At 54.8% G+C, this 26,629-nt stretch overlaps 1 protein-coding gene and 2 long non-coding RNA genes across 3 annotated transcripts in view; 2 read left to right on the top strand and 1 right to left on the bottom strand.

Annotated features, from left to right (window-relative positions):
• Positions 1-9,916: 9,916 nt before the first annotated feature.
• On the bottom strand, positions 9,917-10,857 carry LOC134428203 (uncharacterized). Its single transcript, XR_010030339.1, has 2 exons — positions 10,750-10,857; positions 9,917-10,189 (listed from the first exon to the last, which is right to left on the bottom strand). It is a non-coding gene; the product is annotated as an uncharacterized LOC134428203 (long non-coding RNA).
• A 1,099-nt stretch (positions 10,858-11,956) lies between these two features.
• LMX1B (LIM homeobox transcription factor 1 beta) overlaps positions 11,957-26,629 on the top strand; it is an 82,738-nt gene continuing 68,065 nt past the window's right edge. The window contains exons 1-2 of the mRNA XM_063174608.1: positions 11,957-12,135; positions 12,454-12,640. Coding sequence (XP_063030678.1) covers positions 11,997-12,135; positions 12,454-12,640 — 326 coding nt within the window. The 5' untranslated portion in view covers positions 11,957-11,996. The remainder of the gene's footprint in view (positions 12,136-12,453; positions 12,641-26,629) is intronic.
• LOC134428166 (uncharacterized) lies at positions 13,385-14,900 on the top strand. The gene is made up of 2 exons (XR_010030332.1): positions 13,385-14,480; positions 14,571-14,900. It is a non-coding gene; the product is annotated as an uncharacterized LOC134428166 (long non-coding RNA).

The raw sequence follows: 26,629 nt of genomic DNA on the forward strand, positions 1-26,629 counted from the left end.
CTGGAAATACTCAGAAGGTGAATAACAATCATAGATTTAAAAAGATTTAAAACTCTGGCCTTTTCTACAGTCCATTTCTACAAACACATTGTGCCCGTGCTGCTCCAGTGTCAATCAGTCAATGCAACTGGCAAACAAAAAAAATGCTTTAGAGTTGTAATTACCTGAATGTTCTACGCTTAGCACATAAATATTAAATCCTCATGAATAATGTTGTCAGATATATTTGATTTCAACTGTATTGTACAGTTGTTAAATGAAACAAACCCTATATTTAAATTTATTCCCCTTACAGTCCCATTGTTCAGATTTATTTTGATTTCTTTTACAAGACAAAGAGAAAAACATGTCCATCCTATGAAGAAGGCTACAGCCAAAACAAATGCGCATCAAGTAAGTTTATTTAAGCAGATGTGCTCATAAAATGTTAACAAGACACGAGATAATTACAGGAAAAGGCTAAAGTCCAACTCAGTATGGAGTACAAAGGTCTGAGTTTTATTTAAGACTGAGATCAAATAAAATATGCACTGACAGTGTAACACCAAGTCTTCTATCAGTAGTGATGCAGCCATTGTTTTCAAGGCCAATAAACTTTAATGTACCAGTGGAGTTGTATCCAAATCACATAAAATGCCTAGCCATAGAACATGTAGAACAGACTGAAATGGGGGTTACGGTTCAAAATATTGCCCTAGTGCAGATTTATTTATTCCCACTCCCATTTTGACATGGAGGCTGTTTATTACATCGAGACGGTGCTTCAGTAGTTGGTGTTTCTGCTGCAAACACACCTTTGCTCTTTGCAAACCGGTTGCCTTCATTTACCTAAATCAGGCACAGGATGCAGGTCCCTCGAGATGTCGCTCGGGATCCCTCCGCAGGCAGCTGCTGTGGCTGTCACGATATTGGTGGCAGGGTGCTGTGATGTCACAATATTGGTGACCGGGTGCTGTGGCTGTCACGGTGCTGGTGACAGGGTGCTGTGACGGTGCTGGTGGCAGGGTGCTGTGACTGTCACGATATTGGTGGCAGGGTGCTATGACTGTCACGGTGCTGGTGACAGGGTGCTGTGGCTGTCACGATATTGGTGGCAGGGTGCTGTGGCTGTCACAGTGCTGGTGGCAGGATGCTGTGACTGTCACGATATTGTGGCAGGGTGCTGTGGCTGTCACGGTGCTGGTGGCAGGGTGCTGTGACTGTCACGGTGCTGGTGGCAGGGTGCTGTGGCTGTCACGATATTGGTGACAGGGTGCTGTGGCTGTCATGATATTGGTGGCAGGGTGCTGTGACCGTCACGGTGCTGGTGGCAGGGTGCTGTGACCGTCACGATATTGGTGACAGGGTGCTGTGGCTGTCACGGTGCTGGTGGCAGGATGCTGTGACTGTCACGATATTGTGGCAGGGTGCTGTGACTGTCACAGTGCTGGTGACAGGGTGCTGTGGCTGTCACAATATTGGTGACAGGGTGCTGTGACTGTCACGATATTTGTGACAGGGTGCTGTGACTGTCACGGTGCTGGTGGCAGGGTGCTGTGGCTGTCACGATATTGGTGGCAGGGTGCTGTGACTGTCACGATATTGGTGACAGGGTGCTGTGGCTGTCACGGTGCTGGTGACAGGGTGCTGTGGCTGTCACGATATTGGTGACAGGGTGCTGTGGCTGTCACGGTGCTGGTGACAGGGTGCTGTGACTGTCACGATATTGGTGGCAGGGTGCAGTGACGGTGCTGGTGACGGGGTGCAGCCCCAGCCGGAGAGGCTGAGGCCCCAGAGAGGGGTGGCTGCAGGCTGGGGCTGCCCTGCTCTGCCGTCCTGTGCCGGCCCTTCTGGCTGGAACTGCCGCTGCTTCTGCCGTGCGGGAGGGTGCCCTAACGCCTGGGGCAAGCTTCAGGCCAAAGAGCTTCTCTGACTCAATCTTCAGGCTCTAAATAAATGGCTTATCCTCTCTTTGTTCCCACCCTTTTCTTATGGAAAGGGCTGGAATGCCGTTCCCTGGGCTGAGCGCTCAGCTCTGCACTCCGCGGTCCGTGGTGCCCTCGGAGCCTGGCAGAGCCCGTGAGCCCCTCCCGGCACCGAAGGGAGAGAGCCCTGGTGCCCCCCTGGCTCGGGATGGGACGGGATGGGATAATGGGATGGGATAATGGGATGGGGTGGGATGGGATGGGATGGGATGGGATGGGATGGGATGGGATGGGATGGGATGGGATGGGATGGGATGGATGGGGGCCCTGCTGCAGCCAGGAGCTGCCCTGGACATGCAGGTGTCACTGTTGGTTCTGGCTCCGTGGGCAGGGATGTCTCCGCTCCCTCTGGGCAGAATCCGCTGGGGATGCTCGGCAGAGAGAAGTTTGGCTTCTCCTGCACGCAGGCACATCCCGAGCAGCGCTGTAAGGTTAAGAAAATGCTTTCTCTGCATGCAAAGAAAACTTACAAATGTGACCAGAAAGGACCCTGTGTTTTAGCCACTAGGAATGAAAATAAAGGCTGGTTTAAGATCCTGTGCTTTTAAACTGCTCTTGTAAGCTCTCTAAAGCTAAGTGATGAATTTTGAGCACCTTGGCTTAGCGCTACCGGAACTGCCTTCCCCTCGCTGATTATTTTATTTCTATTAATTCACTAACAATGAGCAGCATTCCTACCTCCACCTGCTGGAGAAGTGCAGGTCTCGGTGTGCCCTGTGAGAGAAATTTGGGTAACATCTTTCACTTCATTCCAAATTATGGATCCAACAGATACAATTTGCATGTAGTAGCAACTGTAAATATTCCGGAGTTGTAGGATGGTGACCAAAATGTATCTGCTAGCAGATGCTTCTTTTTATGTATTTCACTGTAGTGAAATTCATCCTTTTGTTTTCTTTTTAAAATTTTCTTTTTTATTTTCCTTTTTATTTTTTTAAGATGCCTACTTGATTTTATATAATTTTAGAATATATAAACAAACTTTAAATTGTTTTCCCTGGACCTTGTCTGGATTGGAACAGCGGTCTCAGAGGTGAAAGTCTTGTAATTAATACAACCTGCCAATCAAATCCCATCAGTGGCACATATTTCTTTAATATCTCTTTTTTCATTGTTGAGCTACATTTTAAACATTTTAGCAGCTCACATCTGTCTCTCATAGAACAATTGTAATTGAAATTAAAATTCTGTTTTTTCCTACATAATTATATTTTAGAAGCACACATTCTTGCTTAGAATACGATATTTTCAGCTCTATATCTCACAATGCTGAAAACTCTGTTTGACCACAAATAGCAACTGTTCTGTCTGTCGAAAGGGAAACAAAATGTTACCCTGAAAATTCCTCTTCATCCGTGCCCTGTTTTGCCCTCTATACCTCTTGGTTTGGCAGAAGAGATGCGTTAGGACTCCCCAACAAAATGAAAACCTGCGACGTTTCTCTATTTTCTTTGTAGAATTGAGAACTGAAAATTCAAAATCTTGCAAACTTCACACCTGTTTTTTTCCCATTTAACAGTAGCGTCTTAATATCTTATTAATAACAGTATATCTCATTAATTAATGTCTTGTTTAAATGTATTATTTTACTAATTAACCACAATTTTTCTTAACATTTTTGACTGCAACTCCTGCTTCCCACACAAAGGCAGGGAAAGGATTCTCCATCGTAAAAAGCGTCAGAAGCGGGGTTGTGAAGGCGCTGCAGGCTGCGCGCTGGGGCTGGGGGGCGGCAGGACGAGCCCTGCCCGGGGCGCGCTCTGCGGGGAGAGACCCGCGGGAGAGAGGGGGGCCCGGCCCGGAGCCCGCTCGGCTTCCACGGCGGGGACAGCGGGGCTCGAGCGGCTCGCCTTGGCCCCGGAGCGATCTCGCATCCCTCGTGTGCTAAAGCATCCACGGGCTCCGTGTGCCCGGCGTTTACGGGCGATGCGTTTGTTCTGGGCGCTTATGAAGAGCAGGAGCCGGGAGCTCATGTGCTGCTGACACCGGAGCCTCTGGGCTCGCTGTGTCCCAGCAGATGCGGGCCCTGTGGCCGGGCAGGGGCGCAGGTCCCGCACGGCTGGCCGGGCTCCGGAGCCGGCAGAGGCGCAGGCCGGCTCTCCCCCGCCCGTGCCGCTGCCCATTGTCCCGCAGAGCCCCGCGGCCCGAGCGGTCCGAGCTGCGGAGCGGGGCCGGTGCCGCCGCGGGCTGTGCGCGGCTGTGGTGCCCCTCTGCCGCGGCCAGAATCAGGAGTGTAAATGCATTTATCCATCAGTTTATATGATGGACTGCTTGGGACTGAGGGGTTGGGGGTTTTTTGTTTTCTAAATCGGGTTTAAGCAAAGATGAGGAGTTGAGCACGCACGGAACTCGTTCTATGTGGGCAAGTGATTGAACAAATCACTTTTTGCAACGGAACTCGCTTCGTCCAGAGCATAAGATCATTCCCGCGAGGGTGATAGGCTGTTCCCGACAGAGCTTTCAGGTGACCGCGACTGAAAACGCGAATGTGTTCATATCCACGGGGACCACATCGAAAATCACACTTTGAAGTTCTCAATACGGTCTTTCGGTTCCCCCTGTGCAGTCCCTTTCGCCCAGGTTGGAAGGATGCTCCAATCTGCAGTAAATGTGACTGTTCGGGCACGCGTGTGTCCCATAAAATGTCTGTTCCTGGGGAACATCTTTCCGCGTCCATTACTGAACTTCAGGAATACCCAGGGAATCCCTACGGAAAGGGCAAAGCCAAAACTGGTCTAGGAACGGGGACCCTGCTCCTGACTCTTTATCCCCGTTTTCACATGTGGAGCCCCGAGACACCAAAAGGTCTCGATTAAGGAAGAATCGATCACCGCGACTCCGACGAAAAATATGCGGGTCCCTCGTTTTGAGATGAGCGTGTCTGTGTTGTGGAAGGGTGTCATGTGGACCCGTGTTCTTGGCTACCTGAGGCTGCGGGTGAAAGTGCTTATTGTCCATGATAACTTTTTAGCCGTAGGATCAGAGGCGATCGTAAAGGAAAAGACCTTGGGAAAGGGAATCCTCAGCAATTCGGTGCCGCAGCTGAGTTTACATAAATTTACTAGAGATAAATAGAAATAGTAAGCAATAAGCTGGGCTTATTTATAATGGGAGGGAAAATTAGCCGTGTTCCACCATGGCCGCGGACAGGAGCGCGGGCAGCGGCCGCGGCAGGGGCGAGGGCAGCCCTGCGTCCCGGAGCGCTCCAGGAGCCGCTCCAGGCTCAACCGTGCCAGCGCCTAGCGCGTCAGGTAACTCGGATATGCAAGAAAAGGAGAGAGAGGACAAGGAAGCGCTGCCAGAAGAGCCTGCAGCCTCACGTGCGTCTTCCGAGCGATCAGCTGGCAGCAGGTGAGAAATCCCACGCTGGGAATTGCACCACGCAGCGCTCGGCGCGACGAGCTGCCCGGCGCGAAGTGCTGGAGAGCAGGAGGGTCTGAGGGGAGCGGGGCAGGAGCGGCCCCGGGGCTGGGCTCGACCTGGGGGGCAGCAGGGACGGCCTCCCCGACTGCCCCTTAGCCTCTCTCGGGGTTTGCTCAGCGTTATCCCCGCTTTCTGTGCGGCACGCAGGCTGCAGCGGTTTGCTTCTCTCTTGAGCCGTGTGTGTTTCGAGTCCCGAAGCAAATCCTTCCACCCCTGCATTCCTTAATGACAGCACAATAATCGCTAATATAAACCAGAGCGGAGCGCTCCGCTCGGAACAGCGCTGCTTACTCTCGCGGCTTTTGATTTTTCCCGTTGTAAGTGATCGTTTTCTATTGACAAAGGCAGCTCCGGAGAGCCTCAGCAGCCGCTGCAGCGCCGTCACCCCTGACTGCAGCTCCTGCTGCTCATTTCTTTACGTAAAAGCGACGTCGTCTGCAGGCAGAGTCCACTCCTCTCTTTTCTCCTCTTCCTCCCCAACGCGTTTTTTCATGTCTCTTTTCAAGAAGAGCCGGGGCAGCGGCTCTGCGTGGGCGCGCAGAGGGCGCGGTGTCTGCGCGCTCCTGCCTGGCCCAGGCGCTTCATTGGCCCTACGCGGAGCTCGGGGCGGCCCCGGTGGGAGAAGGAGAGCGGCTCGGGGCGGTCGCGGCCCGCGCTCCCCTCGGCACGGCGCAGGGAAACATTAGTTATAACGGAGAGGCCTCCCAGAACAAAAAGGAAACGATTTCTCCTTGTTGTTATTTTTCTTTCCCCCTGAAAATCGAGCTGTATTTAGGTTCCTCGATTAAACCTACAGAAACGATCCCGCAGCGCCTCGGAAAAGCAGAGGAGCGGCCAGCTCCCTCCTGCTCTGAGGAGCCGAGCCTCTGACGAGAGCCCGAGCGGCCCCGCCGCCCCGGCCCGACGGCTCCCAGCGCCCCCCGGCCCGGGCAGCCCTCCTGCCCCGGCAGCCGCAGATGGAGCGCGGGGGGCGGCGGGTCCCGCCGTGCCGGGATCCTGCCGGACAGCCCGTGCAGCTGCCGAACCGGCGGAGCGGGCTCCCGCCCCGTTCCCGACGCCGCCCGGCCGGCGCCGAGCGCTCGCCGTGCCCCGCGGACAGCCCTGGCCCGGTGCCCCCGCCCGGGCTTCTCCACGCACCTGGCAAATCTCGGGAGAAAAAGCAGAAGATTGGGGCGTTCTGGTCCTTTCCCGTCCCACTGCCCCGCTCACGCCAGCTCGGGAGACGCGGCTCTGCCGAGCGTGTCCCTGCGGGAGCGCGTCCCGCCGACGGGGACAGCCCCGGGACCGGAGCGCCCGGACCGGCTCGCTGGTTGTCTCGGCCCTGGCCCGCTCTCTGGGGCACCTGCCGAGTGTCTGTGCGGGCACGGCCTCTGCCCGCTCCCCGGCAGCGGCGGGGCCCCGCCAGAGCCCCGGACGCGCCTCGGAGGCTGCCGAGCCCCGCGGCCGCGCAGGGACCCCGAGGCCCCGGCGGGCAGCGCGGGTGGGGGCCGGTGCAGAGGCTCGGCAGATGAAAGGCTGCGCTCGCAGGCGTTCCCCGCGCCGTCAGGTCCTGTCGTTCCCCCCCAGCCCCCCCGGGTGCACATGTCAGAGTTCACAGACCTGGCTGCTGCCTTTTACAACGCTGAGCTGTAAAAGAGCGGATATTAAACCCGTATAATGGATCCAGCTCCAAGGAGAGGTTGAATTTCCCAGTGAAACGAAGGTATTTGCCCTGAACCGGGAAAGGACCCCTCCCACACCCCCTGGGCTGGGAAACCCGCAGAGCCGTCAGAGACCGGCGGTAAACTCTGCCCCCAGCCTCGCACCTGGCATCGGTCGCCGCGGGGGCACATGTGCGCGACACGCTGCTGCCAGCCGGCCTCGTCGCGCCCGCCCCATCGGGTCCCTGCCCCCGGCGAGCCGCCGGAGAGAGCCCTTGCGTTCGGTGCCAGCCGGAGCCGAGCCCGGCGGCCGCCGCTGCTGTCCCGGGGCCGCCCCCGGCCCGGCCCGGCCCGTTGAGTCGCTGCGGCTCAGGGCGGGTGAGGGACAGGGCTGAGCCAGTAACACGGCCCGCGCTAGAGCTATGCGAGCGGGCAGCGAGAGCCGGGAGCCCGATGAGGATGAGGAGCAGCCTCCGCCTCGGGCGCAGCCCTTGCGGGCCGTGCCCGGCGCCGGGTTGGTCGCGGACGCAGCGCGGAGCCGAGTGGCGGAGCTGCCCCGCGCCGGGCCTTGGAGCCGAGCCCGGTCCTGCGGCTCCTTGAGGCGGGCGGGGGGCTCGAGCCCTCCACGCCACGAGGCCGTCAGGACGGGCGCTGCACGGGCGGAGGGAATGCGGAGCCCGAGCTTGTCTGCCGCGCTGCCCTCAAAAATCCACTTAGGGAAGATGAAGGCGCATGCAAATGCGTGGCGCCTCCTCGCCTGTGCCTTTAATCATGGTAAATTGGCTCCCGTTCCTCCAGGCCCCCCGAAAAGGCGCTCGGCGGCACCGCACCGCGGCGGGGTTGGGGCTCAGCGCTGCGCAGCGCCCGCCGCTCCCTGGGGCTTTCCGGCTCCTCGGCGCGGCACCGACGCCCTGCCTGACCCGCCTCGCTCAGCAATTTTCCTACCCAAATGCTGTCGTGACGGGAACAGAGAGCAGAGATAGATAGCATCAAGCGGCCTATATCAAAGAGGTCCTGCTTAATTAAAATACCGGCTCCGCGCTCGCCGCTTTTCACGCGGCGCGGCCTCCGACCGCATTCTGCCTGATACTGCCCGCACCACCTTCCCTATCGGCCACCCTGGCTGGCCCCGTCCCTGATCGCTGGCCCTGTCACCTGCTCCGTGAGGCCGCGGGCGAACAGGGTCGTCTCTCCGGGCCGTGGAGCAGCCGCTCGTCAGACGGGCCGGTCCCGGTGGGGCTGCTGCGAGGCACGGGGAGACTCCGCGCGGTTCACGGAACATTTGTTTGCATTACTGAGCAACAGTCCGATAATTTATTGTTATTGTTATTAGTAACTACACTTAGTAGCTCGTTCACATCCATCCTTCCGAGGGGGGAGCGCGGGCTGGATCAGTCACCGTCGTGCGCCGGCGGCGGCGGCTCGTCCCGGGCCGGGGCCGTTCCGCTAGGGCTACCGAGCCCAATCGGCCCTGTCCTGGGACTGCCCGCTCGTCGCCGCCCGGGGGAGAGCCCGGCGACGTGGAAGCACCGGGCGGCGGGCGCCGCCACCGGGGCATGGTCGGAGCTGCGGACTTGCAGAGCCAGCTTGGGGAGCGCCCTGTTGTGGGAGGCTTCGCGGACAACCGGCCATGAGGCCGCCCGGGGGCCGGTCTCCGTGCCGGTGCCGAAGCTAGGCAGCTGTCCTCCGGGCCGGCAGCCCGGTGCCCCGGCTCCCCGAAAGCCACGGGCGTTTTTCTGTGCGCCGGCGTCGGCCGCTGACGAGCGGGGAAGGCCGGGGCTCCGCAGGGGAGCGAGTTGCGGAGTCCGGCTGTGGGTGGAGAAGAACAGGACGCGGTGAGCCGTCGGCACGCGGCTGCCCGGGGCCTTCCCCCCGCCCCGCTGCCGCGGGGCCGCAGGGCTGGGGCCGGCGGCCGCGCACCGCTAGGCTGGAGGCCTGTCCGGCCCGTCCAGGTGGGGAAAGCACCGCCGTCCCGGCGCTGCGCAGCTCCCGCTCCGGTCAGCCCCGCTCCCGCTCCGGTCAGCCCCGCTCGCCCCGGCTGACCCCGCGCCCGACGAGCCCCTGCCGTGCCGCCGCGCGCCGCCAGGGGGCAGCATCGCCCGAGCCCCGCCGCGGCGGCACCGGGCCCGGCCCAGCCCCGCTCAGCCCGGACCGGCCCCGGCACCGCCCGGGGCTGCCCCGGCCGCGCCACCGGACCGCACGGCCCGCACCGAACCGCAGCCTGCGGAGCGCCCGGCACCCCACTGGTCGTGCCCGCCTCAGCAGGGGAGCGGGCGGTGCCCGTCGCTACTGGGGAGAACGCGCGTCCCGGCAGCCGGGAATGCGCGCAGACAGACTGCACAGACGCCCACGCATCCGCCGGCACCGCACGCTTCTGCGGAGAAAGCCCGGCGCCCCCTTGCCGGGTGCGGAGACGCCCGTGGCCCTCCCGCGTTCCCGCTCCCGCCCCGGGTCCCGCAGCGCCGGTACCGCGAGCGCGTGCACCGGGCGGCACCGACGGGCCGGCAGCCGCGACGGGGCGGCGCGGCCGCTGGGGCAGTCGGTGCACAGGGCTCGGCCGTTGTTAGTTATCCCGATGGTTCCTTCCTCCTGCCTCGTTTGGGAAGGATTGGGACCGACTGCGTTACTTGTTCGACTCTCAAATTTAACTCAAAACAAAGAGATTTGCCTTGCAAATAAAAGGACAATTCGAAGGAAGCCGCGGGGAGGTGGGGCTACTTAGTCTGGTTAGGGTTTATTTCTGTGATGGTTTTGCGCGTGGGTGTTTTAATTGCATTTCGTTTTTCGTTAAAAGCATTATATAAACCTATATAACACCTCATCGAATTGTTCTCGGGGCAGGAGCGGGGATAACAATTACCCGGCGCAGTGCTCGTATACACACACGGAGAGAAGCAACAAACCTTTAATGTGATATTTGCGAGTAAAAGCCCACGAACAAAGCTGGAATTACTGCTGCGGGTGCAGGGCTGGGGGCTTTCGCTCTGCTTCCCGGTCCCGCTGCTCAGCGATGCCTTTTCGTTGGGTTTTGAGGAGGTTTTTTTTCCTTGTTCTTATATAGTCAGAATTTATGAAAATTTCTGCGAAACAGGGACTTTAATTTTCCACGCAGTTGTAGAAGATAATTTGATGGAAGACCCGTGTGATGGAGAACTCCGAAACCTTACGCAAAAATAGGAAGCGGACATAAAAAATTAATGTGAACGATCAGCTTTTGCGTCACTGATTGAACTGTGAAATCTTAGCAGCCTTTATCTTGATCTCAGAATTAAATAATAATATATTATTTTTTCAGCAATAACAACAAAGATTTTCCGATTTCTACCGTCTAGAACAAAAACAAATAGGCTCTATTACTGAAAACCTTCTCGAAAATAATTTACTAAAACACAGTGACGAATTTCTATCAAAGATTTTTTCCCTGCGAAAACGGCTTTAAAAGAAGTTTTATCTTAAGAACCACAAAATAAAAGCATTAAGTAATTTAAGTAAACACTCGTCCTGCTTATCAAGTATCAATATTTTAGAAGCATTACAAAATATACTCCTTCTTTTGACAGGGTCATGGCATATCACAGGTCACATTAAGAATCTCCACATAGAATCCTTTCTGGATTTTCATTTCCTCATATTTAGATTTTTAACGGTATCGGGGGGAAAAAAGCCAACAAAGATACAAACAAAAACGAACGAACAAAAAAGAAAAAAAAAAAAAAACCCACGAAAGGGAAGCCGTCAGCGCGGGGTGCGGCGCTCCATGCAGGATCCCTTTCCCGTCGGTTTTCTCCTCAGAGGGAGTCCCGGCGCGGGGAGCGCGGGCTGTCCCGCACACGGGCGCGCCGCACCGAGCCCCGCGGTTCAGAAGCGCTGGCGGCCGAGCCGAGCGGGCAGCGCTGCCGCGGGAGCGGGCACGGGCTCCGCCGCCGCAGGAGCACCCGCAGCCCCCGGGCCGCCGCTCCGTTCCCGCTGGCAGCCCCGGCGGCACGGTTCGGAGCCGCCCTTCGAGGAAGGGCGTGCGCGGCGCGATCCCCGGAGCCGCGTGCCCGCCGGGGCCGGTCGCGCCGCTGCCGTCCGCGGGACGGAGCCGCGTCCCCGCCGGTGCCGGGGCCCCGAGGGACGGTCCTGCCGCCCCCTGCCCGCGGCCCGGCGCTGGACGCGCGCTGCTACCTACCCCGGACAGGGCAGGAGCCGAGAGCCGCCGTCGGGCCAGGAGCGGCGCGGGGCGGGGAGCGGAGCGGCCGGGGTCCCGCTCGTCCGCCACCCTCGGCAGCCGAGATCGCTCTCCCCCTCCGCGGCCCGCCCCGCGGGGGCGCGACCCGGGCCCGCGCTGCCCGCGCCGCTCGGCCGCCCCGGGGCGCACGGAGCCGGCCGCCCCGGGCGCCGCCGCGCTTCAGGGGCCGCGGGGGCCCGGCGGGGCCAGGGCACTATTTGACGTCGAGGAGACGGATCACCGCGGCGCAGCGATACGCCGCGCACCAATGGAGTTCAAATGTCAGCAAGTTTGAGGAGGGGTGAGGCGCCGGGGGGTGTGTTCCTCCGCCGCGGCCCCTGCTCTAAACGGCGCGGCTCCTCGGGCCGCCGCACGGCTCAGGGGCTGGGAGCGCCGGGAGCCCCGTGCCCCGCCCGGCCCGCCGCGCCCGCGCTCCGCCCGGCACGGCCCGCCCCGGGAGGGCCCTCCGCGCCAAGCAGGGCGTGGGTCCGGCGCTGCCGGCGAGCAGGTGACACCGCGGCTGCCCGGCGCCGTGTGCGCGGCATGTGCGCGCCCGTGTAGCGGGGCGGCCCCATGGGCGGCGGCGCCGGCTCCTGCCTCTGCCCCCCGTCTCTGGAAGCCCGGGCAGGAAACGCTCCTCATGTCTTCCAGATAAAAATAAAAGCGACTCCTTCCTCCCGGCCGCAGAGTGTCCCCGCGCCCGGCCCGACGCGGGGCTGAGCTGGCCCCGCCGCCCGGCAGCGCCTCTCGCCGCCGCTCATGGACATCGCGACGGGTCCCGAGTCCTTGGAGAGGTGCTTCCCGCGGGGCCCACCGGACTGCGCCAAGATGCTGGACGGCATTAAAATGGAAGACCACCCCCTGCGCTCGGGGCCGGCCACGCTGGGAGTGCTGCTGGGTGAGTTACCGGTCGCTTCTTGACTACGCCGAGAGCGGTCCCGCGCACCGCTCGGTGCCCGGGGCTGCGCTCCGAGGGGCCCGGCCGGCCTGATGCCGACTGTGGCCGGCCAGCCCCTGAGCCGTGCGGGGCGCGGGACTGTCTCGCCGGCATGTGCGGGGCATGCAGCCGTCGAGCTCGGTGTTACCGACCGGCTGGGCCGGGCGGACTGCGCTGCCCGGGACGGGGACTGCGGAGCGGGGCCGGGTTGTGTCGGGGCTGGGAGCGGGGCCAGGTGGGGCCAGGGCCGGCGCCTGACGCCGCCGTCTGCCGTTGCAGGGTCGGAGTGCCAGCACCAGGCCGTCTGCGAGGGCTGCCAGCGGCCCATCTCGGACCGGTTCCTGATGCGGGTGAACGAGTCCTCCTGGCATGAGGAGTGCCTACAGTGCGCCGCGTGCCAGCAGGCGCTCACCACCAGCTGCTACTTCCGGGACCGCAAGCTCTACTGCAAGCAGGACTACCAACAGTAAGGGCGCGGGGGGCGGCGGGGGTCCCGCCGGGGCGGCCCGGCCCGGCCCAGCCCGGCCCGGCCCGGGGCGCGCGGCGGGCTCGGGGCGTGTTCCCCCGTGATCGGGCCGCGCCCCGTGCCCGGCCGAGCGGGCAGCCCGGCACCGGGCTCACGGCTACGGATGCGGCCGCGGCCAGCGGGGACCCCGGCGTGCGCTGCGCGGCGGGCACGAATGGGACCGAAGACACCGAGCCGTGGCGTCCGACCCGGGCAGGGCCGCCTCCCGCCCCGGGCCCGCCGCGGTCCGGTACCGTGCGGTGCCGTCGGACGGGACGGCGATGGGGCGGCCCGGCCCGGTTTGGGCTGCGCGGGCAGCGCCGCGCTCGGAGCCGTCCCGCGGCTCTCTCCCGCCCGCCGCGAGTCCCGTCCCGCCCGCCGCCCCGGGGCCGCTCCGAGAGGCCGAGGCCCGCAGAAAGGCCGGTGCCGCTGCCCGGCGGCGGGCCCGGGGGCTCGGCGGGGCCGGGGCTCGGCGGGGCCGTCGCTGCGCTGCCGCGGGCCGGCCGGGTGGAACGGCCGTCGGGCGCGGCGGGGCCCGGCCCGGGGAGCGGCGCGGCGGCGGGAGGAGCCCGGCGCTGGGGCTGGCCCCGGCCCCGGCCCCGGCGCTGCCCGCGCTCTCTCTTATTGCGGCTTTATCCCCAAATGTCAGGCGCGGTCGGGAGCGGCCCCCGCCGCGGCGCGGCCCCGCGCAGGGACGGAGCCCGGCCCCGCGCCGGGCCGCCCTCCCCTGCAGAAGCCCACTTCATGCTTGTCACCTAAATTGAGGATCCTTTTTGTGCCGGGAGGGGGGCGAACATGGGCATTTCAATCACTAGGACATAATATGGCTCTGCTAGAAGTCTGGCAACAAACAAAGAACAACAACTATTGGTTTGCATCAACTTTTGTCAGGCATTCAGCAGGCATCCAGAAAGGCCTGAAGTGGCTTAGTGGCAACAATGTGCATTTCATAGCTACAGCATGAAAATCCATCTCCATGGAAACGGGTAGTAAATGCTAACATGACATGCTGAGTATAAATATTGTGAGGGTTATAACTCTTGTATAAATGGCCCAGATAAATGTCCCCCTGTTTAGGAATTACAACAAAACATGTTATTTCATGCTGCAGCCCTCGCTAGCTCCCAGAGAGTCCTCCAGAGCCCGGGCACCGTGCATGGGAATAACTCCAGGCTTGCCCGCGGGCTGCCGCCATCCATCCCGCCCTTGTGGGGCTGCGGCTGCGGCACCTTCAGGGTTTTCTCGTGCCCGGTTTAGGGACCCCGTCCACAGGCTTTGCCTTGCATTTCTACGCAAAATAAACCACCCTGTGGTAGCTGTAGTTGGAGATCGGTGAAACTTCTTTTTCTATAGGTAGTAACACCTTAGATACTTTTTTTAATTAGTAAAGAATGTCGAATAGTCTTTAGGCTACCTAAAAAAGCATTATTTGGCAATGTAAATATTTACATTAATTGCAAATAAATGTACTCTCTAAAGTTCCCAACTTTAGTTTCTGTAAAATAAAGAATTGTACTTAGTGACCTAAAAAGCAAGATCAGAGACTATTGCTTTGTAAAACAAAAACACTTTTCTGACTGAAAACAGAATTGTTGCTGCTTCAGAACTTCCCGTATTACCAAAACTGTCCAATTGTAGAGGGGGAAAATGGGGTAACCAGGCTGCCGAGCAATAAAAAGATATCAACATGTTGGCCTTTGTTGAATCCCAGCACCTAGTGTGACATGACATGGTGCCCTGCTGCGTGTGCCCCCGAGGACTGACAGCAGCAGCGGCTCGCGGGAAGGGGAGGGGAGACACGGTAAATCAAAATTTGTTTTCTCTGAGATTTTATTAGCCCAAAAGAGCGAACATGTGAAACTGTGCTGACACGGATTGTGTGCCCTTTCAGAGCCGGAGAAATATTCGTTTATGGTAGCAAAGGATAAAAATAGCTGTCTGTCCGTGCGAGCGGCCCTGGGCTGTGCAGCGCAGAGGGTCAGTTCCATCCCTCAGGCCGGGCAGGGAAGCCGTGAGCGAGCTGAGAGAGGACACGGCCGATGGTGGAACACCGGGATGGGAATGTGCTCAGAGAGAATGCCTTGGGCTAGTGAGATGGAATGGAGCCCGTGCGGAGCAAGACAGGGATCGGTAACATCAGATGCTTTTTGTTATCCTGAGTCCTATTTACAAATATCTGGGAAAAAAAAATTAAAAAGAGAGAATAAAGTTTACTTAAATATCTCAGTTCCTGAAATTTGCCTTAAATAGATTTTTCTGTACGTAGTAATGTGATTTAAAAGGTCAGATTTCTCCAGAACTCCCAGGACTATAATCAAGTGCTGTGTATATATCTTTGGGAAAATGGTGTCTCATCTTTCTAATGAAAGCAAGCTTCTGATGGGTCAGATATCAGACCTTACACCTTTCCCTGGGTCAGGAATGATTGCTGCCCATCCTTGGATGAGGGCATTTCACATTAGGGGGAAGGGTGAAAACAGTTTTTCTTTTTCTTTTTTCTTTTTATTTTGTTAAGAAAAATGTTGGCTATGGGAAGCTACCCTTATGCTTGGAATGTTACAGCAAATCCTGGGGGAGGTGGATTAGTAGCCCAAGCCCAGTTTGAGGTAGTCAGAGGTGCCTGATAAATGTAATTTATCACAAAAATATCATCAGTATGTCAGTGGGATAAGCTGGGCATGTATTTTGGTCTCTTTTTAAAGAAGGAATTCAACTTGCATGAGTACGTACTGATGTTTTGAGTTAATGCAAAGTACTTATTTTGCTAAAGTTTAGGATTTTGAGGGTCAGGTGCATTTGATGGCAAGGTTTTTAAGAAAAAAACCCCCAGAGACGTGTCACCAGGGAAGGCTGGCTTTCACAAGCCCCAGTCAAGCAGAATGTCTTTGATTTTAATTAGAACTTTGCCAAATTGCTCCACTTTTGGAACCTTACACTGTGGGTTTTTGTTTTGGCGGTTTTTTTTTTTTTGTTTTTTTTTTTTTTTTTGTTTTTTTTTTTTAAAGAAGTTTGCTTTCTGAGAAATTGAAACCTTCAGAATTAATGGTTTTGGGTGTTTTTTGTTTTTTTTTTTGCTTTTTGTTTTTGTTTTTGTTTTTGTTTTTCAAAAATAGAAGGCTTGTGGTAGTTGCATTTTGGTTCTTTGCTTAAATGAATTTACTTATGGTATCAGTCATAACAGTGCTTTCTAGTACAAAATGTTAGCATTTATAAACGATACATTTATTTTCCATTTGTGATTTAATTTTTTTTTTTTTTTTTGTGATTGTGGCTTTCTGGTTTGTTTTTCTCTCACTGCCCAGTGTTATATAGTGATTTGCCCTAGTTCTTGCTGATAGTAAAAAAATATATGTTATGAAAAATAACTGTTCCAGGATATGTATTTCATATCTAAGCAGTGCATATAATTTATAGAAAGATCTCTATTCCTGTTTAAGTTTTGGAAATAAAGGCTCTGAAAGAGCTTTTTATTCAGGGGACCAGATAGCAAACACCCACAGTCGCTATGTCAATATTTTTCATTAATGCATTCTAAGTTTTGCTTAGGGTGAGAAAGAGAAATATTGAGGCTTTTGTTCTTTTCCATGTGTCAGGTATCGTTTTAGCATCACTTTTGGATGCTGTTAAAAAGACCCGCCATGTATTTCTGCTCTTCATCTCTGGGTCCTTTCTTGTCGGTGCTGGGCTCGGTGTTGCCGTGCAGTCAGCACGGAGCCCCTGAAGCCCCGGAGCTGGGGGAGCCTTGGCCCCTCCAGATTTTGGGAATGCTTTCAGGCGAGCGGAACGCTGAGGCCGATGTTTCTCACTTCAGCTGCGTTTTAGATTCAAAATATAACAAAAGCTTCCCGTCAGTGGGTGTCTGTCGGTTTTGTGCCTGTTATTTCTCGCAGAGCGCGGGCTGTGGAATGTGGTGGGAGCCCGGTGCGGGAGCGACCAAAGCTCCCGGATTCTGCTGCGTGCTCAGCGGACAATAGCAATCCGCGAACGGCAGGATTTGATGCGTTTCCAGTGTTGCTGTTTTATTTTTAACGGGGGATCTGTTCGGCTCGTGGGTGCAGCCGTGCAGCGCTGTGAGCTCGGCAGAACCGTGCGGATCGGGATCCCTCCGGCTGCCTTCGCCCCGTGCTGGCCGGGTGCTGGTCCTCTCGTGCGGGTCACTAGGAAACAGCACGGAAACCAGGTGAAACTTAGAGACAGGAGTAGCCTGAGCACATGCCCAGGACATGGAGTAATGATTAAAGTTATGTCATCCACTAAAAATGCTTTTCCAAGTCACTGGAATACTCTGGCATTTTCTCTGAAAACCCCACCGCCCTGCACCACCGCTCTCATCGGCCCCATAAAGAGTCCTCAGCAGGATCGGAGTTTTGCGGATCTCGGAGCAGCCCCCGGGCGGGAGCACGAAGGAAGCGGGGCTGTTATTGCACAGCTGACGTCAGCGCGGTGGCCGTGCTGGGGCCGGGCCCCCGCGGGTCCCCCGGCCTCGGCCCCCGGCTGGCACCGGCCCGGCCCGGCAGCGCTGAGACCCCGCGGCTGGCACCGGCCCGGCCCGGCCCGGCCCGGCAGCGCTGAGACCCCGCGGGTCCCCCGGGCCCGGCCCCCGGCTGGCACCGGCACGGCACGGCACGGCCCGGCCCGGCCCGGCCCGGCAGCGCTGAGACCCCGCGGGTGGCACCGGCCCGGCCCGGCACGGCCCGGCAGCGCTGAGCCCGCACCGGGCCGGGCCGGGCTGCGAGCGCTGCCCGGGATCTGGGAGGGAATGTGTTCAGGATTTGGGGAGACATTTTGGTGTGCTGCTGCAAGCGCCGTAACACTGGACAAAATAACTGCAATACAAGGACGCGATTTGCACTGATCCGTGACAGAAAACGATAGGGAAGATGTCTGTGCAGTATGGGCCATATGCAATTAAATTAACAGGAGTATGATTTATAATGCTTTACTTCTAGCATGAGAAAAAAAAATCATAGATGTGAAATACATTGAAAAAAAATTCACTTATTATAACAAACAGGAATACTTTGCATTCTGTTTAGAAACTGAGTCTGTTATTTTTGGGTCTAAATTTTTGAGGTAATTCAAAGGCATACATCCCCTTTCCAACTATCAATAATATATCATGATGAAACAGCTGGTTTATAATGTCTCTTTTTAAACTAATTAGGCTATTAGTGTGTTTCAGCGGTAAATACACACCCCTGTCACTTGCCTCCGTTTTGGAGCAGGCTGTAAAGCCTGGTATCTCCTAAAGTGCTCACTGCTCCGGTGTACCTGAAAGGGGGGGCGGAGGGGGGGCAGATTTAGCCAGCGGCTGCTTCATTTGGTCAGATATCTGGGCAGAAATATTCGAGAGAAAATGGAGTATGCTTTTCCTAATACAGCTGTGATTTTTATTTTTTTTTTTTTTTTAATTCCAGATAAAATTTGGATTTAGGCTAAATCTGCTTTTTCTTGCTTGCAACAGGAGCTGATTCAATTTTATTCAATATCTCTTTCTTCTGGAATGGCGAGTGCAGCAGATAAAGGGGTTGGTTGGAGGAGAGCTGAGCCCCCTGCGCTGGGTGTGGAGGCCGGGGGCAGCTTTGGGAGGTTTGGAGCTTTGGGAGGTTTGCAGCTTTGGGAGGTTTGGAGCTTTGGGAGCTGGCGAGGCTGCGGCGCTCGGGGACGAGCGGGGCCCTCCCGGCGGGAAGGGAGCGGGGCCGGGCTCCCAGGGGCGGCTGCTCGGGGCCCGTGGGGCTGCTCGGGGCCGGAGGCGCTCGGGGCCGGGCTCCCAGGGGCGGCTGCTCGGGGCCCGTGGGGCTCGGGGCCGGGGGCGCTCGGGGCCGGGGGCGCTCGGGGCCCGTGGGGCTCGGGGCCCGTGGGGCTGCTCGGGGCCGGAGGCGCTCGGGGCCGGGCTCCCAGGGGCGGCTGCTCGGCGCCGGGGGCGCTCGGGGCCGTTCCGGGCCCGCCGTCGCCGCCCGGCCGGGAGCAGAGCCGCGTCCTCGGTGTGCGCGGAGCTCCCGCGCTCCGCGGGGCTCGGGCCGTGCCGAGGGTAACCGCAGCAGCCACGCTCCAGGGCAGAGTTAGAAATGGATTTTACACGGCTTGGGCCAGCCTGGACCAGGCTGCATAAAATGCAGAGTCAGAGAAAGGCTGTGGATTTCAAACCCCAGCAAGCTGGGAAAAGGCCGTTGCTGTGTCCTCTGCAGAAAGTGTGCAAGGCGAGGGACAGGTTCACAAAAACAGGAAAATTCTTCTCTTTGCCTACAGGTTTTTTCCGCACATGATAAGTCGTGTTAATGCTCAAGTGAGGTAATGAACAAGCAAATAAATAAATAAATAAAACGGTTAAGTGACTTGATCAGCAATCTGCAGTAAAGGTAAACAAACCAGGTATTGCTCTGGGATGGTTTGGTGTGGTAGGAAGGGCTTTTGGCATGATTTGGGATGATTACATTACTCACAGGGCATAGATTGACTCATAAAGAAATGACAGTTTCTTGTTCATTGCAGAACATAAAATTTCCACATTTGTTTTAAAACAAAGGACAAGATTAGTTATAAGTAACCATGTGTTGTGAGCCCCAACAGCTGAGTCTGCAGCAGCCAAACAAGGGAACTAGAAGAGTCTCAAGATAAATGGATACAGTTAGGAACAAAATTTTCCTTTCTCCAGGTGAATTGAAATAACTAAATGAAGTGGGCAGGAAGTTTTTACTGAATATCCACCTTGCGGACTGTGTAGTTGTGGTTTGGTATAGCCAAAGCTATGAATGAAAACTGATCTTTTTGATAAAATAGTTTTAGAATTTATTTAGAAAGCAGAGGTGTTTTCTGAGTTATGGTATTTTATAAAATGTAAAACGGAGATAACCTCATTTTGCAGCAGTGGAGCATTAACAGCACTGTTTACATTTGGGAAAGAGACATCACTCCTCTCCATTAGTAGCTAAGTAAAAAAAATACATTAACAGCTTCACATCTAACTTAAAATAAATGGTGAAAGTCAAGCTAGACTTCTGAGTCTGAGGGGAGAATGTATAAAAGAGAAAAAATATGAAAATACTCATAAGGTAAAATGAGCCTGAATTTTTGTTTGAAATGCAGTGTTAGTGTTTCTAACATGCATGCTAATATAGATCTGAATCTTCAGTGTCTTGTTCAGGCAAATTATTCACTTGTTTTAAAAGCCTCTTTAAATTCAATACAAAATTGAGACAGATACTCAACTTTTTTCCTTTTTTTTAAAAAAAAAATATTTTTACATATCAACTTACGTTTAGTTTGCATTGCTGGACTTGCTTTAGCTAGACTTGTACTTCTTAGAAGCAATGGTGCCCTGCCGGAGCCTTGCTGCTCGGCGTACCTGCAGCATCTCTGGCCGTGGCTGCTGAGCCCCGGCAGCGGGCTGGGAGGAGAGGCTGCTGCCCCTGGGCCCGGCAGGCTGCTCCCAAACAGCCATTTTGCAAAATAGGCTCTGCTTGCTCACAAACAAATCGCTGGTGACTGTTGTCTCCTCTCACCCGACCAGCACTACCCCGGATAAGTGTGTGCTGCCACGGCCTTGTTCGTGCGCTGAACGTGCCTCAGAAACACAAACACCGTGTGCCGTATGTTGGGCACTTCTGGTGCAGATCACTTTGAAGGAAAACCCTTAAAATGAAATATTTCCAGTGAGCAGCAAGTGCCTGCAGTCTCCGGAGGGTGCAGTGCTGGGGTCAGCGGGCACACGGGGTCTGAGTGCGCCACCAGCCCAGCCTGGCCCACCTGCTCAGCACCTCGCTCCCACTGAATGGGAGGGAGTTTTGCCTTTCAAAAACTATTTGCCTGTGGGCAGCCAACAAGTAGACTTTTCTGAGATTGTATTACAGGAAAGGGATTGTTAATATGACTAATTTCAGTTCATTATTTTCCCGGGTTTGAAATTTTGCAGCAATCTTCCTCACAGACACAGCGGAACTGCTGCAGCACAAATTGAATAAATACCCTTGATATCAGCATAAATAAGATATAGCAGATTTCTTTAGAACTTGTTAGGTGTTTGTGCTCTGATTCTTCTGTAACAGGCAAATAGAACACTTGTTATGGAGGTCATTTCTTTGCTTCCAAAACATAATATTTTCTTTAATATGCACAAAATTTTCCCTGCAAACATTGACATGAACTTGTGAACATGCAATTCCTATTGGCTTCAGTGAGAGCCATCCTCGCTCATCAAAGGAGGGAATTTGGCTCTTGATTTTACTGCAATCAGTGTTTTATTTATAATGTACAAGAGTGCACGTGCACTCTCCCAGTAAGAGCTGATGGGATTTATGTGCACATGCTGAGGACCAAATCCTCCTGGTAGCTGTCAGGAAGTTTACTTTCACATGCTCGTTCCTTGGTGTAACCTGAATCATCATTCACTGATGACAAAAACAAAACAAAACCAAACAAAGAATAATTGTCTACATCAGTATTTTTTTTTGCAGTTGTTACTTTCATCATGTTAGTATTATGATAGGGAGCAGGCAAGCTGGAATTTGCAGAAGAAACTACGAATATAGTTTTAAAGCATTTTTAGTTACAGCCTGGGATTACTCAGATAGAGAGAGGCACCCCTGCTCTTAGAGGCTGGCTCTGGTGCATTCCTTGTGTGTCAGTGAGGGAGCACGTGTGGTGCAGCCTGTGCATGGGGACATTTGATGGGCACAGCTTGGTGCACCCTGTGCATGGGACCTTTGATGGGCACAGCTCTGCAGTCCCCAGCAGAGGAGCTCACAGGGTGCTGGCTCTGCTCCTGCAGCTGCAGCCGAGGTCGGGCAGCTCTGTGGGACGGGGCCCTTGGGGGTGGCACCATACCTGCCAAAGATCCTCACTGAGAAAGGCCAAGTTCTCCTCGAACACCGAGCCCCCAGAACATGGTGTCTGACCTGTGAGGTCCTGGCAGGATGAGGTGTTCAGATATGGAGCTGTGGTGGTGTGGCTGGCAGCTCACAAGGGTCCAGTGCCACGGGCTGTGGTGGCTGGATGGCAGCTGGCACGGGGGAGCTGGCACTGGTGCTCCCTGCCTCCGTGGGGTGGGTCATGCAGGTTACCTGGGCAGGTGGGTATGCTGCTCTTCCAGCATTTCTGACCTTCCAGAAGAGGAAGAGCTGATCCTCCTCCCCCCTCCACCCCACTGTTCTGTGCACGTTCGTGTGTACCTGCAGGCTTGAGTCAGTCCTGCCATCTCCCCGAGTGCTCTGGGGCTGGCAGTGCATTCCCCAGCAGCCAGGGCCGTTCCCTGCACGGGGGGCTGGCGCTGCCACTGGACAGGCCCCGGGCAGGAGCTTGGGCCAGCAAATCCCTGCTCCCAGCAGTGCCAGTGCAGCCGATTGCCCCGGCGTGCAGCAGCTTGCAGTGTCATGCAAGGTCAGTTTACCTGACAGCAAGTGGCTGGTGAGGGCTCAGTGGAGCTGCTCACCGCAGTTTCTGGGGCTTTTCACAGGCCTAAGCTTCTCACCCACCCTAAGCAGAAGTTGCAGTTTAATATCATGAGATATCTTCGCAGTTGGATTTTGGCATGGGCTTCATCTGGCAGTAAGAAAAGTTTTCCCTATGGATTGGACCCTGTGGAGTCAGGTCCCACTCACGCTGGAGTCGATATGGAAAGTGTGGTGGGATCCTGCATGAACATTCGCGCCAGCAGTGAGGCTGGTTATTGTTAAGTGTGCAAACAGTGCAAAAATACAAACAGAGTAAAACAATTTGAGGGAAGAAATGGCAGTGTAATCTTGCAGCAATGCTATCTCTGCATGGCATTTTTCATTTGAACCTACCAGGCTCACTGCTTGGAGCTGCAAGAAAACAAGTGATTTAGCTGATGGGAGCAGAAAGTGTTAATAGCACTGACAGCTCCTTTGGTAATGGAGGAGCAGGCGGATCCTACTACCAGGGATTCCCGCTGAGCCCTGGCTGCTCCTGGCCGGAGCTGCTGTGGAAAAAAGTTCCACGGAGGCGGCAGAGTTTGTGTTTCAGCAGCAGCTTTCGTTCATGCCTCGCGCCGGGGCTGCAGGGGCACACATGGCCTGTGTGGGGTGGCTGAGGCTCTCTGGGGTGTCCTGGCTGCAGGGAGCGGCTCTCTGGGGTTCCAACTCCCCCAGCTCCCTGGAGCTCACAGCCCGTGCTGGGGCTGGTTCCCAGCATGGCTCTCTGGGTGTAGAATACATTAGTCGTGATGGCGCCTGCATTAATTTTATGTGGGAGAATCCCCAGGGATTGCAGAGCAATTACAGGGAGCGCAGTCTTGCCCCGTGCAGCGTCCTCCCCATGCTGCTGCCGCTCCCCACAGAGGGGACAGGCGGGCTGGCCGATGCAGGGCTGGCAGCATCCTCTGGCAAAGCCAGTGTGGGTGCTCTGTGGTCCCACTGCACGCCAGGCTGGCCCGGGTGCCTGCATGCAGTGCCAGCAGCAGTGGGGCTCACTTGGCCAACGTGTCCTGCAGAAAGGCTGGAAAACAGGCCCAAGGCAAGGGCACCATCTTGGCTTCATTCATGTCCCTTGAACACTGAGTAATTGAAGGCTGTCCCATTTGTGGCTTTTTTCTTGAAAAAATCAGCTCATGCTTTGGCAGGGTTATGTCTGAGTGTGTAGCGGATGCATTCAATTTTGTAATGTTCAATTTGTTGGATGCCACAATTAAACCTCAGGTTTTTCGCCCAACCATCCAAAAGCTAATTGGACATTGTCACTCAGGCAGAAATACACACAAACAAGGGCAATCCACAGCCCCGGATCTCAACAATGTGATTTTCATCACCTTACCACTCTTTGGGGAGTCCTCAGCTTCAATCTGGAAGTACCTTCAACCCTTTCCACCTACAGATCCTGAAATAGCTATAACAGAGAGAAAACCAAAATTACATGGAGTTTATTGCCATTTCAGAAGGAAAAAAGTGTTTGAAAAAGTTTATTCAGGAAGCCAAGGGAAGTTAAGTGGGAGACATTTGCCATTTCATCAGTCTGTTGGTGATAGCCATTCATGTCATAAATGGCTTGTGTCATTTGATGCCAAAAATAACACTGTTTTCCTCCCCAAAGGCCTATAGGGTTTTTTTGCAATAAATGTTTATTTGTTAATAATATACTTTAAACAGTCCAGCCTTGACCTCAAGTCTCCAAAAGAATCCATCTTCTCTCTGAAAAATCCTACAAAGTTTGTGTAATTTTTTCTGGGAAGGTGTAATTGATGGCGCAGTGAAGGGCAGTGTGTTTGCTTTAACTACTGCAGCTGCGTGGATTAACTGTTTATAAGGGCCTACTGTGCTTTGAATGGCGACTTGCTTAGATTTCAGGCTTTAGTTGACAGCACTTCCTAATTGTTCCTTGGATTTGCTTAAGTTCAATCAGTAAAAATAAATTTCTGCACTGAGCTCACCCATGGTTCTTCCCTCGCTGCCGCTTCAAACCCTTTGAACCGCTCATTTGTAGGAGTTTGATTCCATGGGTCACCCTGCAGCCGTGAAATGGGGGTCACCAGCACTGGGGCTGAGAGGGGCTGAACTCGTTCTGCATCTCCTGTTGATTTCAGAAAAAACATCAGAGGAGTTTGGGTGCCGAGCAAATAACCTGCATGCAGATGTTGTTGATAGGCTTTTGGGTGTACTAATGGGAGTCTCTGGAGTCGAACATACAACTGACAGGTATGAAATGTGATTAAATGTTCAAAAATTTAACAAAGGGTTTTGTAAATATCCGTAATATAGAAACTGTTGTTTTGGGAGAAAACAGTAAGCAAGATAATTAATTTATAATATGTTGCACTGTTTTGAAATTGCCCTGCCAAAAGCTGGAGTTGGATTTCTGCTGGCAGAGTGTTTGTGGAATGCCAGTGACATGTGACCAGTACCACAGCAAGGCAACAATTGTCTCTTCACTAAATCATCAACTACCACTGATTTAACCAATGTTAAGTCACATTTTTAAGCTGTTTCTGTTCTGCCATCAGCCACTCTGATCCTTCTCATACAATTTTTCATGTGAACTTTCACTAAACAAACAAAGTATTAAGGCATTTGTCAGATTTTTTTTGTTAGTCCTTAAATGAAAATGTGATTTTCTAGAGCTCTGGAGGACTTATTTCCTTTATAATCATCTGAGTTGTGGCAGAGAGTTACACATTTAATTTCTCAAAGCAGTTCAGATCCCAGTGCTAGTTTGTTTTCAGTTCAACAGGCGCTTGGAAAAAATAAAGAACAGTATGTATAAAATGAATGGAATTCATTTTTTTCTTTTAACATTTCACATTTGTGGAGCTAAATCTTTTGGATAACATGGACACTCAGGTGCTTTGTATAAAGCTTATTTTAGTGGAACTCCATAGTACTAAATGGCACTAGTTGTTTGCTGACAATATGTTTATTGTGTATTAATTGTAACAATTATATGATGCTTTAAAAATCTATATTTTGAGAATCAAAGCTTCTGGCTTGGGCTGTGCTCCTACATTTTGTAGTTGGCTAATTTTGCTCAATCTCCTCGAGTGCAATTTACAAGGAAAAGTTACACACACAGCTGGTTGAAGAACTGGGTGCCTGGTAGGTGATCGCTGACTTCCAGGGCATTTTCTGGGGCAGTCTGGGGCACAGCAACTGTCCTGGCGAGGGTTTGGCTGTTCACAGGATGGGTAAGGCAGGAGGGGACCATGGGGGCTCACCTGGTCCATCCTCCCCGCTGCAGCAGGGCCATCCCAGAGCTCAGGGTTCAGGATTGCATCCAGGGAGCTCTGGAATATCTCAGGGAGGGACACCCCGCGCTCTGCCTGCACAATCTGCTCCAGTGCGTGCTCACCCGTGCAGTAAGGGAGCTCTTCTCACGTTCAGGTGGAATTTCACACCCATTGGCTCCTGCCTGTTGTTCAGGGCAGACACACGTGTGTAGGCTCACACAGTGGCTGCACAGCCATGCAAGTGACCCAGCTGCTGTGGCCCGGGACAGCAGCAGTGCAGCCGCTCCTCTGCACCAGCCCTCAGGGTCTGTCCTGTCCCGTCCTGTCCTGTTGTCCTCCTCTCTCCGAGAAGCGAGGCCTGTGCAGACCTTGTGGGTGCCCTGCCAAGCCCCCCTCAGGCTGGGGGTGCTGTGGTGCCAGGGCTCCTCTGCCCACCCTGGCCTGGGTGCTGCAGGCTGGCCCCGAGCTGCCCCTGGCCCTCAGCACAGCACGGGGGGCCCGGAGGCTGCGAGGGCGCTCAGGGGTGCAGGCACCAACGCTCCCTGACCTGGCCCTCCTGGCTCCCTGGAGGTTCTCCTGATTCATTCTCAGGTGATTCATGCCCTCAGCATCAGCTGCCTGTTTGTGAAACTGAAAAGAAGTAATCTGAAAGCAAAACCATCACATTACTGAGGGTAATATGGATTTGCTCTTGTAAGGGGATGTTAAAAGTCCCTTTGCTGTACAGAGACTGAGCTTTACCGTGTTTTATTCTTTTTGTCAGCTTTCTTTGGTATTAAACCAAGTGACAAAACATTTAACTTTATCCCTGTGCATGAGCACTTGTGCTAATTAATTCAGTAACTCTTTTGACCTTCTGTTTAAACGATCACAACCTGTGCTGTTCCTGCCCAGACACCACCATCCCTCAGCCCCCTTGGCTGTTCATGTATTCGAAGCGTAGCTCTGGTGGGGATGGCTGGCATCTGCGTGTTGTTATATTCTTGAAATAGCAAACATTAAAAAAGTTAAATGGACAAATGAATAAGAGAAAAAGCAGAAAAGCCAAGGAGCAATTAAATGTAACGTTTCATCATGAAAAGGATTTTGCTGGTTTATCTTCTAATAAGATTATGTCACCGACACAAGTACCTAGGAGCCTGTGATTGACAGCCTCCTGTACTTTTATCAGGCAGTGTGACACTAAACCTCGGGGCCTTTTGTCCGATAGAGTGAGCTCACGGAAACTCTCCGTCCTAATCCCCTTATTCATGTCAGGCACAGAAAAGAAGTTCTGATCA

This window comes from Melospiza melodia, chromosome 22 (genome assembly GCF_035770615.1).
Source record: "Melospiza melodia melodia isolate bMelMel2 chromosome 22, bMelMel2.pri, whole genome shotgun sequence".
NCBI classification, from domain to species: domain Eukaryota; kingdom Metazoa; phylum Chordata; class Aves; order Passeriformes; family Passerellidae; genus Melospiza; species Melospiza melodia.